Source organism: Genypterus blacodes, unplaced genomic scaffold (assembly GCF_046128005.1).
Source record: "Genypterus blacodes isolate CSIRO-AG114 ecotype Tasmania unplaced genomic scaffold, CSIRO-AGI_Gbla_v1 ptg000156l_1, whole genome shotgun sequence".
Taxonomy (NCBI): Eukaryota; Metazoa; Chordata; class Actinopteri; order Ophidiiformes; family Ophidiidae; genus Genypterus; species Genypterus blacodes.
In genome coordinates this window covers 11,127,921-11,141,247 of record NW_027466957.1, presented here as the reverse complement: position 1 = coordinate 11,141,247, position 13,327 = coordinate 11,127,921, and the positions used below count along the sequence as shown (strand labels likewise).

Below are 13,327 nucleotides of genomic sequence, written 5' to 3'. Positions count from 1 at the left end.
GAGTGAGAGAAGATGGGGAAGGTGAGGGGAAGGTGAGGAACGTTTTGAGGTGCAAAGACCGTAAATTTAACACCAGCGGAGAGGCAGGCGCGATCTTAAAGAAAGGGTAATGGAGAAAGTGATGAAGAAACGGCGGGTAAAGGTATCAGTGAGGAGAGTGAGGGCGGAGGGGCGTGCCAGCAGGGAGGGAGATGAAGGTGGCGGCAGAGGAAATAAACAAGGGCCAGGTAGAGAGGAAAGGGGTGATTTGGGCTAGGAGATGGAAAAGCAGGCGTCGGGGTCATAAAAACTCGGAGATGTGTTCTGGCCTCTGGGTCTTCATATCTTTTACATTTCTAATTAAAAGAGATAAAGAGTGAGGGAGTCATCAATCCCACAGTGATTTCCCAGTTAAGGTTTTAGAGGGGGCTGTAAACTAGGCAGCCCGGCATCATTGATTTTATAATTAGCTATCGTCACCCCAGACTTGAGATGGAGGGAGAGAGGCTTAAAAGAAGAGGGGGGGGGGGGAGGGGGCAAGGATGAAGATGATGAGGATGCCCTGAGGGGGAGGCTGCAGGAGAGTCAAAGGTGAGGAGAGGAAAATCCAGGGGAATGAGGGGATGGATGTGAAACAGCCACCGATGAGCCAAAAGGGAATAAGCTCTATAGGCTGTGTGAAAAGAAATGGCATAGTTAATTACCAGTGAAATGTCATGTGACGATCCAAATATTGCGATGATCTTTGGCCAGAAAAAGACACATTAGACCCAATGATGGATACATAACCCGTCTTTTATTACACAGAAGGCCCCGCCCAAACCCTAACTGCAGGACTAATAAGAAGGAAAACCCGTGGCGGTACATGTGGGATAACCTTCACAAAGCAAACTTCAAAACAAACCATAACCGCCCGGGAAGGCTTTATTGCAAACGTGAAAAAGTGTCGTGACAAAGGAGCGCCGGAGCTCTCAGCAGAACGACAAACTTCCACACACATAAAACCTGATTAGAACCACAAACAAGGACTATGGAGGATACATGTAGTGTGTGAGTATGTGTGTGTGTGTGTGTGAGCGATCCTCAAATCATTCCTGGGCCTCCGCCACAGAGGAACACCATGGATGTAAGACAAAAAAAGAAAGGAATAAGATGAAGAAGGGATTGCGCAATTCTTCCCCCCCTCCCGTTCTTTAGCACCGATATTGTGCAAAAACAACACAACTCGATTTATGTAAAGTGATTACTTGAAAGCAGAGAAATAAAGGCAGATCGAATAAACACAACACGCGGTGATAACGATTAAGATAAAGGCGACGCGAGGGATACGAGTATCCATATTTCAGCTTTTCACCTAAAAACTCTTTCTGTAGTAAAAAATAGGGCGCGAGTGCGGTGGATACAAATCAAGCATCAAAGTGTCGAGCAAAAAGTCTCTACGCCAAGCTTAGACCGTTTTTTACCTTTTTTTTTTTTTTTTCGCATTTCAATTTTGTCACACGTTTGCTCAAACTAAAACCTGTATATAGTCTGGTTGCAGCATAACTCAAGTTAATTATAAATAGAAAATCATGAAAAATGCATACGGGTATTGATTGAAAGGCAGGCAGCGATCTTTATTAGGCAGTATATCGCCACAGGCTGAGGGGGGGGGGGGGGGGGCAGACGCCACGTCCGGGGTGTCGGCGTATATAAAGACTCTTATTTCATTTATTTTAGGCACAAACGTAGAGCCGCACAAACGCAGAGAAAGATTCATGTGGAAGGATACAAACTGTAGTAAAGGAGATCGTCCAGTAAAATACCAATCATTCTACAAAAAGAAGAAAAAAAAAGGATTCCGACAAATAAACGCGGGCGGCTGATCAATAGTCAAAAGCTTATAGGTGTTAGATTTGTAGTGATGAGGGTGAGGTTTTTGCGTAAAATAGCGCTTCGTCGTCGCTGGAGTTAAAAACACAATCTATACGTTCCAGGCTGCGTCTCCGCACCGTCACATTCATCTCCCCGTCACCGCTGACAACCTGCATCTGCATAACAAACGATCGCCTCCCCCTCATGCACTGGAGAGAGAGAGGCAGAGAGAGAGGGAGAGAAAGTGCATATCAAATCTTAGTTTTTTGGAGCAGAAGCGGAGGAAATACGACGTCCTGTGCACAGGCGTTACTGCGTTGTAATTCTATAGCGCGATGCCACGGCGTGACTTTATGCTCTCATGAATAGCGCTTCCAAGCTGCTACAGAGAATTTAATGTGGAAAAGAGAGTTTTGCCATGATTTTCCAGCAGAGACGGGCGCGCACAAAACATCATAATTACAGCGCCTGTCATGACTCCTAATCACAAATGTCATAAAAGCGACATAACATCCGTCGTAAAGCTCTCGACATCGCCATGATTCAACAGGAATCACTCTGCAAACTCGGGGAAATGCCAGCGGCCGGTGTAAAGGTGCGCTACAGTCTTATGTCTGTCATAAATGCAGTGTTGACCCGTCACCGCCAGCATTATGTCATTCCTAATAACCGATATAGAACCGATGACTGCGGCCGTTGTCGCCTGGATTGCATATGAACGTTTTTGTGTCGGGGGCCGAGCTGTTGTTTATGTGCTTAGTTTGGCTGAGAAGGAAACGCGGAGCCGCCGACAAACACCAAAGACTCCTCCTCTTCATCCTCCTCTTCCACGGTCAGAACATCCAGCCGGGTTACCATAGAGACGTGTCGGCCAGATCGCTGCAAGAAGAAGAGAACAGAGCAGGAGTGTAGGTGTGTGACCAAGCTCTAGAGACACACACACACACACACACACACACACACACACACAGTGCGCTTGAAAGAGTTTAGAATGAAGGAGCGGGTGAGTGGGAGAGTGAGAGCTTTAATGATGCTGAAAATTGGCCCGTGACTGCAGTGCACCCCCCAGGTAAATCATTGCTACAGCTCGCTGTCAACTTATCTGTCCCCTTGTCCTCCCACCGCGCCCCTCCCACGCCCAGCCTCTGTCTCACACTCCTACGCCCAGGCTCAACTTCCTTTTTTTTACGACCCCCCGATATTCAAAACTTCCATCTTCCAGCCATACTCGCCCTGTCACCGTAAATAACCGCCCGCATGTGTCTGTGTGCACACCAGAGCGGCGGATTCATCGCCCGTGAATCTACTGTACAAGAGGGTGAGGGCGAGGGGGGGGGGAATATTTACTCAAGTACGCCTGTTTTACTACGAGTATTTCCCATATGGAGATACTTTGTACTTCTATGGCGGTGGATTTCAGGGGAGTAATGCCGTACTTCACTACTCCCCTGTGTTCGTCTAATTGCTTTGTTACTTCGCAAATCTGCACATACAGAACGTGATTAGCTCATAAAACATGATGTGATGCTTAAGTTTAATATGCAGTCACTATTGCAAATCTTTATTTTTGCACATTAAATCTTCAGATGGGCTCAATTTGCAGTAATTGGTCATGCACTCATTCAATATAGTTTAAGTGAGGGCCGTATCAATGCATCCCTTCACATTATTTCACACTGTAAAGGGTGAAACACCAGCAGCATATGGAACATCAGCTGCATTAAAATACATCTTATACTTGTTAGCACAGGAATAATATGACTTTCATTCCTCAAAATAAGAAACTTTCCCATCAAACTACAGAGCAAACTTCCACCAAGGCCCAACAGCTCTCTACTTGAGTTATTATTGACAAACTTTAACTGCTGTTGTTGTTGTTGTTGTTATAGCGCCACCATCAGGTCCATTTGTGTTCCAGCAGACTGATTCATTGATTTTATGGAGAATAAGCCACGCCCACTCAACTTTGACCCCAGGATTCTTTTTTTTATGGCCCAAAAATGGTCATAATAGATAAACGGAAAAATATAACCCTCTTGATGAAGGTAATGTGTTAGTTTGACTACTATTCCCCCTTTTACCTCTCCTGTGTGTGTGTGTGTGTGTGTGTGTGTGTGTGTGTGTGTGTTACCTGAAAACAGTATCCATGTGCTCGGGCAGTAAAAGCGCTGTTTCCTCCTCATAGCTGTGCCTTCCACACTGAAGTGGATCTGAATCTTCCTCCTAAGAACAGATACACACACACACACACGTTTGTATCAGGCAGCTATTACAGTTTAATACCCAGCAGCCTAATTGCTCTGAGCTGATAATGTCTGCATCAAACGAGCCACTGCCCGTGTTTAAGTGCACAGCTACGGCGTGAGGACATGGCTCATTTTCACTATCGCTCTCACGATAATGAGAGCGGCCGGCTCACGTTAACATGTCTCACCGAGTCTGAGCTGTGGGCCAGAGTGTCTGCGCTGGCCTGCCGTGGCGAGGAGAGAGGGGCCGGCTGGCTGATAACCACCGCCTCCCTCTCCAGCTCCCGGGGCGAGGGGGGAAGCGTGGAGGGGAGCAGGGAGTCCAGCTGGCCCTGCTCGCACAGGCCGTAGTGTCCCAGAGGCCTCGCAGGGCGGAGCGGCTGCAACGCTTCGGGGTTCTCGTCCTCAGAGTCCGACAACGGGCTGTCGGGACGTCCTGCCAATCCCAAAACATAGAAAAACAGGAAGTGGTGAGTTCTCCTCAGAGGACAGGACACCCACAGAATGCTGCTGCAGCAGAGTGACGGCCTGGGTCACCGTGCAAAGATGAAGGAGCAGCTCTACTCACCTGTGGAGCCGCTCGGCACTGCGCTCCACTTGGCACTGGCTCCCGTCCTCTGCTCCAGCTGACAGACGTACTCCATCAACTCCTGCAGAGGGAAACACAGCTGTCATATCGCAGCCTCGCCAGCCCCCACTCCTGATTTAATGTCAAGAAGATGGGATCAAATGGAAAACAGAAAGGTAACTAGAACTTTTTATATTATAGGAATACGACTATCACTGCATGACGTCAAACCTGTGCACTGACTTCCACTCCGTAACTCCATTACGCGTCCATACTAGGATACTACATCATCTAGGTCTGTAATCAGTAGTAAGTGTGCTCTGATTTGGGATGATTTTGATTGCATTAACGCAACGTTGGTAAAAACTGATTCACTGCCTTAGTCACAGTATCATCAAAGTTTAAATGTGCTTGTAAGCGTTCTGACTGACCACGTTTACCTCCATTCAATACTCACCATTATTTGTCTGTACCCATGCAAAATGTGATTAAGCTGTGTGTATGAACTGAATCAATAGGATGCCACCACTCTAATTCTCCTCAGATGTTTACATGCCTGAATAAGTGATGTACAATCCTATAATCCAGGTCTGTTACTCGCAGTAATAGAGCTCAGTTTGAATCCATTTATTGGCTGAATCACTGTATAATCTGTGGTGTGGCTCAGTGTTTCTGACCTGTTTCTCCATCAGCAGCTGCTCCTTCTCTTTCTGGGCGACTCTCAGACTGGCCTTCAGCTCCTGCAACTCCCTGCGGGTTTCACTCAACTGAACCTGCAGGCCAGATGCCGCACAAACAACATGTCAGAAGCATCAAACAGAGCCTTTGGTTTCTCAATCACAGCTCTGCAGTAAACTGAGTGAAACTCACTGCAAACACAGGTGGTGTAGTAAACTCAAATAAGCATTTTAGCAACTGCCTGCACTCTTTCCTGCCTCTCTCACCCGGTTACAATCCTTTTCTCTCCCCAGCTCCACCTCCACCTTCACTCGCTCCATCGTCTCCTCCTGCATCCTCTCCTCCATCTGCTGCAGCTCTGTGTTGAGTTTATCCAGACGCTCACGCTCCTTCTGACAGACACACACACACACACACACACACACATATAAATACATAGACCATACCTAAAAATGAGAGGCACGCAAACTTTTCATCTTGAAGGCATTGGAGTAATAACCTGCTGATATTATCGGTGCAGAAATGATTTCATCTTTACAATAAAACCTAGAGTTTACATAGTATAGATACACAACTTCACTCAGTCTGTACCTCAGCAGAGCGGTGCAGACTCTGCCTTTCCTGGCTCCACTTGGCCCTCCCCTCTCTCAGGGCCAGACTAGCATCAGCAAGCTGCAGGGTGAGTTGTGCCGCCTGCAGACGAGCCTGATGCACTTCAGCCTGCCCATGATCCCTGTGGGTCACCATGGTGCTCAGATCGCCCTTCAGGCTCTCTCCCGCACGCTCGCTCGTGCTCAGGCGCTCCCGCAGGCTCCGCATCTCCCTCAGTGCTGCCTCACTCTCCGCCTGAGCAGAAACAAGCAAAAGATGGTGTAAGAGCTACATAACTGTAGCAAACTGTAACTCTGCAGCAACAACATTAAAAAACAAACACTTTTCCAAAGTCATAACTTACAGATAAAGTTGTGGTTATTATATACACAGTATAAACTCAAATGTTAAAAGCCTCAATCACAAAATGAATGTAAATATAGAAATAAAAAATAGTTTCTTTGGTATGTAAAACATTCCCAGAATGGCAGAAGTGGTAAACATGAGAGCGAGATTTGTTGAAAGCACATGACTTCTAGGTATTTAAGTTATAAAGCCATCATCTAAGAAGGATAACATCTAAGATTTGTTGTGCAGCTTTTCGCCACATAAATGCATGTTAGCGCTCTGTCTTCACCCCTTCTTTCTATCCCGTCCCCTTTAATTTCCTAAAGAATGTCTGACCTCTTTCCTGTGGGCTGTGGTGAGTTTCTGTGTGAGGGTGGTGATGGTGTTTTGGAGCTGGATGACACTGGTGTCCCTCTGGGCCAGAGACGTCCTCAGGCCCTGAAACTCCTTGGACAGACTTCGGAGCTCACCTTCAGTCTGCTCCAGCTTTGTCTAAGAGACAGAACAATAAGTGACAATGATGGGAAAAGTAAGAGATGGAGAGGAAAATTACAACAACCTGAGATCTAGATGTATTAATGATAAACTGTGTGTGGATGTGAAGTTACCTGCAGGCTCTTTCTTTCGCTCTCCTCGTCCTTCCTCTGAGCTGCTGCCCTCTTCGCCTTCTCCTTCATCCTACACACACAGCCTTGGTTATTGGAAGTAATAATGTGATTGATGAGAGAAGTAAACAAGGAGGAGAAAGAAAGTTGCACCTCTCCAGCTCGATCTCTCGGTCCACCGCCCTCTGAGTCAAGGTTTTGATGTCCTCTTCCAGCTCGGTGATTCGCAGTTCGCTCGACTCTCTTGCCTCCAGCAATGCGCTGCTGTCCTGTGCGAGAGCCTCCACCAAAGCCTGCTCCTCCTGACGGACCACAGCAGATTTCAATTCACAACACATGTCTACAGTTGCCATGACATCACCTCGGAATCATTTTCGTAGAGCAACAGGTTTTGCTGAATAATTTAAAATGTATGGAATGAGGCCGAACTTATACGAGCATAGAACTATTGAAATGATTTTTCTGCTGTTGTTTCACCTTTTGCTTCAGCTCCAACTCCTTGACCTTTCCCTGTCTCTGCTCCAGCTCCTCCTCCAGCCTGTTGATATCATTCTCCAGCTCTCTGCGTCGTCTTTCCCAGGCCTCCTTCGCCCACTTGTGCGCTTCCTTCTCTCTCTCCCTCTGCCTGTTTGCAGCCTCCTGCACCTGCAGCAGCTCGGCGCGCTCTCGCAGGCATTCCTCCAGTCGACTCTGACAAGAGCCAGTAAGAAGTAAGCACAGGATGGGGAATCATCTTCATCCTGCGCTCATATTTTGTACAAGCTGTAAACAAATGTTTATTTCCCAGCATGTGTTTCACGAGCACTCATTAATCTTCTGAAACTGAAAAGAGTCACAAACACTGTCCCTTGCTACCTGATCTAGTCAATCTTTTTTTTGTTATGCCCACCTGGAGCAGTTCGGCCCGGGGTACGACCAGCAGCATGTCTGTGCCTCCTTCCTCTCCATGAGGCGCCTCCTCAAGGGTCACCAAGTCCTCAAGTGGCTTCGGGGCACAGAATGTGAATCTGGAGCTTTGGGAGCAAACCTCGCCCTTACCGTCGATATATACAAACTCATATTCTTGTGAGCCGGGCTTGGGTAGGTAGGAGGCTGAGGAGACAGTGAGGAAGAAGACGAGGATCCTGTTAGAATGGCTTTAATGAAGAGTGTATATAAGCACCACTTTGGAAAAAAAAAAAAAAAAAAATGCGACCTAACTAACTTAAATGAGAATTAAATTAGAATATTTTGGGGAAATTCATATAAAAGTTATACATTTGTAGTATTTCAAGAAAGTGTTTTTCTTCAACATATTTATTGAAAGTGTTGAACTCTTTTCAAGCTGTCTAACTCTATATCATCTAAATACCCATACATTTAGAAGAACTATCCACCTTAAATTCTTACATAATCCTAGCAAAATAATGAAAGTTGTAAAATAAACAGCATTACCTTAAACATCCTTAAAATTGTTTTCACAGTAGAACACTACCACACAAAATATGGACAAATGGTGCACTGCAGCGATTCAAACTAAGCTCCGCCCAGCGGAGGGGGGCTATGCAGCAGTTGTTGTCCAATCAGCATTGTCCTTTCCCAGGTAAGCCAGGTATAAAAATGCACAGCTTCTGATTGCTGTAAACAAAATGGCGGATGCTGCATTGAGGCCGAACACCTTCCTGTGGCGCTACAGAAAGGTGAGCGTTTGGATCAAAGTTAACTAACACAATGTTATCTTAGTCTAAGATTAAGATTTGCAGGTATTATTGAAAAGCGCCTTGTTTTATTGGTTTGTCTCATTGTGTAAATCATGTTTTCTCATCCATGTTAGCGTCATAACTTGTTAACTAAGTTGGTTGGGTAGGCTAGATGCTAGCACTCATGATATACAGTACATATTTAGCCTTTTCTGTTCTGTAAAGTTAAGTTTGGGTAAGAAGAAGTTATCTATTTTGTGCTATGTGGCGTTAGTAATTTTTGTTTAGGCTAAATGTCAGTTTTAGTTGAATTGCTTGGTAAGTAGTTAGCTAGAAAGCACGGTACAGTGGGTTATTTAGCATTGGTAGTTAGCATATGGAGCAATATCTGTCGCATTGGCTGAACGGTAACTAGGACTTGATTGCAGAGAGGATTTTTCCAATGAGGTTTCACTTCGAAATCTGTACTGTGAGTTAGTCGAGCTAGTTTTGTCACCACAGGTCACATGAGTGTTGTTGAACTAAATTACTAGCTGGTTAAAATGGATGCTGGTGCCTTCTATGGCCTTTGGCCTATTGCAACCACACATCAGGTTTCCTACATAGTCTCAGTTGTATAAATGATGCTGCAGTATCGGGCTTTGGCATTCAGAAAAGATGCAAATGAAGGCATCAGGGTCAACCAAATTTAGCTTAGCCCAGGCAGATGCAATGTGTTCCAGTTTAGATCTTAAAAATTAAGTAGGTTATTGCAGGGTCTGGTGATTCCTATGGTTTGTTTCAGCAGATTCAGAGCATCTGTGTATCATGCAAAAGATTATTTGCATATTAAGTCTTTGGTAAGGGAGCTGCATGTTATCACGACTACAATGGAAATGACCTGCGATCAATTGTGCTACCAACATCCACCGTACCTGACTTATCTGACTGACATCTCAACACACTCAATCCTGGTTCACTTTGTGTCATGATGTGGTTGATATGTAGCTTTTGTAGGAAATTCTGTAGGTCTGTTGTGTATTTTTATCCCACATCACACTCTGTATCCAACAGAGTGATGGTTGGCGGTGGTTTATGCGGTTCTGCTGCGTCAGTTTGGATTTGGATTCTTTAATTTGCAGCTTTACCAGAACAAGCAGGGAGTGATTCTGATTAGTTTGCGCCCTGTTGTCGCTCTGAAGTGCAGCAAATGTTCCCTGACTGAAGCCAGACTGTGAAGTTAAGCCATAAACTAATCAAATATTACCCTTATCTCGCGCGGGTCACAGGTTAGCCTCATGTTCTGGGTGATTTACTTTGAATTTGTGTTTCACCACACATGAAAAGTACACAGGAAGACAGAACACAGACAGGGAGGATGACATACAGCACAGTTTATGAGCTGTATTGTGTCCCACGAGAGCAGTTTGGGTCACAGCGCGCTAAGGAACCTTTTTTTAAATCACTGCATCGTTGCTGATAAGGAACCATCAGTAGTTTGTTTCCTCTGCTTTCTTTTCAGGGAAGGAGGACACTGACAGTATGTTTAAGCTGGTGATAAATCACTCTGCCAGAGGTCAATGCCACACCTGCTGGACATGTGCACCCTACAACCCCCACCCCGGCTTGGGCTTATCAGCTGCCACTGACAAGACGGGACAGAGGACACAAATCACCCAGCACTGTATTCTCCGGTAAGTAGCAGTAGACAGACCAGGCTCTGAGCCATTGTCTCCCTCATCCTCATTACTCAACCCTGTGCTTACGAAAGGAATCGATTTGAAGCACTGGGAGACTGATTCAAATACTGTCTTAAAGTGAGAGGGACTTTATTTTTATCTTTTGCAGGATATTTTCTCTGCTTCTTTTGTGGGAATACTGTGATACAAATAACTGACAAATTTTCCGTCGCTCAATGCTCCTACCGCAAACCTTTTATACGACAGGGCAATTCAATTTACACAAACATCAATCTTCCTCCGAAGGGTTTATGGCCATGCCTAAGCAGTGTACCGGTATAGATTTCAGCTAACTATGGGAAATAAAATCCAATTACAAAACAAGAGCATGAGTACCCTGGAAGTGCACACAGCAGTTGACATCTGTGCCCTCTTGATAGTCAGCCGGGGCCAGTGCCCAAACAAACGTGTGGTAGTCTTTGAGTGATGACCATCCCACCTGAGGAAGATAACACACAAACACATATGCAAATGTTGTTATGCAGCGCTTGGATACATGCAGTTCATCTCCTTGATTTTATGACGACGTGCAGGTAAACAATACCTTAAACAGCCCAATCCAGTCACTGCTGACCCAGTTGTGTTGTGAGCTCAGACTGTAGTGGCAGTCCACTCTGCTCTGAGGGAAATAACTGCAGCCCACGTTTCTGAACTCCACCCGCCAAGCTTTTTCCATGGCAACACAAAACAATAGGAGGCTATTGTGCACCTAGAGGAAACAACACACTCGTTTATCGAATTGTTTTTGGAGAGAATTTACGTATTTGAAGTAGACACTGCATGTAAGATGAGATGAGACGCTTGGAAAATGGGTGAGAGGTGACGGCTGGAGAACAAGCAGCAGAAAGCCAGCAGTGTGAATATTTATTCAGCGTAAGATGATCTGCCATAGTGACACTTGACAACAGGACACCAGAGCTAACACAGTGACTGTGCGACCTATAGCCAACTTGACACATTACTGTTCATGTTTGTCACTAGGGCTATTTCAGTCATCAAAGTTGGTTGTTACCGTATACTGTCACGCGTAGGGACAAAAGTGCTTTAGGCCTTCAGTGTCTATGGGGCTCAAATTGCACCGGCTGTGCTATTGCGAACACTTCACGTGCTGTTCAAGGACTTCCTGTTGGCACATTACTGTTTAGATGCTCTGTAGTTTATAGAAAACAATTATGGTTCCAACTAGCAACCTGTCATTTTTGGCTTATTCAATTAACTGACTATTCATTTTAAGTTGCTCATAGCTGAATGTGATGTTTTTTTCCTACATTTCTATCTCGCTGTTCATACTATTTCTTTGTCAAATTGAATTTTCAGTACAGTATATTGTGGTAAAAAGCTGCAAATCATCACCATTGACTTCCTGGAACCTGAAAATGTTCAATCTTCAATAATTTTCACTTCAGAAATGACAATCTAGTTCATCTCAATCAACAAATAGCTAGTTGATAATAATGACACATGATGCATTCACTGTTATGTTCAGGTATAGACTTACAGTACAGGTTCTGCATCTGATTGATTTAATTTACTGATGCAAACAGAAGTGTCCAAACAGGGGCAAAAGCCTCGTGGGAGACTCATATAATGTCATAATAGTCCATAAAGCAACACTTGTACTGTATGGGGGGAATAAAATAGTGACTATCTGTACATTATAATAGACCATAATCCTGTATATGTGGAGATTTACAGATTGGTTGTTTGGCTTGTGTATTTTAAAGGCATCCTTGTAAAACTTTTCCATTTCCAAGTGGACGCACTAGTTTAGTTTATGTATTGCTGACCAATGTATGTATCCCATCGGAAACTGTACATCAGGGACGCATAATGAAAAAATACACCAGCACTTCAGACTGTGTTACGTTCACAGCGTGAGGCTTGAGGCCCAACAGTAGCACATGTTCAGAGGACTGTGCCATGCGTCGATCAATGTTAGAATATCAAGTGTCATCAAACCCGCTGTCTGCTTTAACTTTGTGCGTAGAATAATTCATACCCATCAATTAATTTAAGTGTCGCGAGTTTTACACGAGACAATGAGATGCTTTGTTAACTACAACAGATATGTGCGCACATTATCTCGCAGCCGTCTCCGACATCTCTTACCTTTTTCGGCTTCACTTCTCTGCCAACTATCTGAACAAACCGCCTGTATCAGATGTAAGAGGCACGATCCGTGACAATTTCACAAAACGTGCGCATAAAACTCAGCCGCGATTTCCTCCACGGACTCAGCTGCTCCTCGAGCCCGAAACAATAACAAAACCCAAAGCAAAACACAAGCATGACGGCTTCGCTTCGCTCCCGTTGAATCCTGGGAAATGTAGTCATCACCTCGGTATAACAGCGCTTGTGATTGTACGCATTAAACTACAAATCCCACGCACAGAGGGTAACGTAGCACGTCGCTATGAGCGTAACTGTGACGCTTCTCATCGGTCACATTTGTTTTTCTCACCGGTTTGCTAAGCAGGAAGTAGCGTCAGTGAGGATAAACCAATGGCAGAGCAGCCTTTTGCACATGCGACGAGGAAAACAACGACTAGCTCACGGCGCGGTGAAACGGATGACCTACACGTTTTCACCAATTTAACTCCTCACGTTGTTTGTCGTCACGTTTTCATCTTCTTTTCCCCGACACACCGACGAGCAGCGCCGCTATTAGTCGGGGTTTGTATTGTTAACGTAGTTAAGCATCATTTTCCACGCATTTGGAAGGTATGTATGCTAGGCGTGCCAAATGTAGCATATTAGCATAACAATAAACAGGTGTTCCACTTAACAGCAACATCACACCTGTTAATGTTTAGTGAAGCATTTGTAGCAGTTTGTCTTTTTTATCAGTTGTAATTCAAACAATGTAAAGTGATAAAGTCTGGTGGTCAAGATGAGACTGCATCTCGTGCCAGCAGATGGCAGTATACCATCTAGAAATCCGACTGCTTTGCATTCAGGTCTAGCCGTTAATCCCCAGACCACCAAAACACACAGCATATGCCCTTTACCCTCTGTGGACTGCACAACAGGAAACCAGGGCTTTCACAGAAGACAATTTTCT

At 45.0% G+C, this 13,327-nt stretch overlaps 1 protein-coding gene across 1 annotated transcript; it reads right to left on the bottom strand.

The window, feature by feature from the left end:
* Positions 1–753: 753 nt before the first annotated feature.
* calcoco1a (calcium binding and coiled-coil domain 1a) lies at positions 754–12,560 on the bottom strand. Its single transcript, XM_076166585.1, has 15 exons — positions 12,376–12,560; positions 10,811–10,975; positions 10,603–10,705; positions 7,759–7,961; positions 7,347–7,559; positions 7,023–7,171; positions 6,873–6,942; positions 6,601–6,756; positions 5,917–6,171; positions 5,592–5,717; positions 5,325–5,420; positions 4,648–4,729; positions 4,268–4,515; positions 3,965–4,056; positions 754–2,712 (listed from the first exon to the last, which is right to left on the bottom strand). The coding sequence occupies exons 2-15, from the start codon at positions 10,940–10,942 to the stop codon at positions 2,685–2,687; spliced, it is 1,953 nt and encodes a 650-aa protein (XP_076022700.1). The 5' UTR covers positions 10,943–10,975; positions 12,376–12,560; the 3' UTR covers positions 754–2,684.
* Between the last annotated feature and the right edge of the window lie 767 nt (positions 12,561–13,327).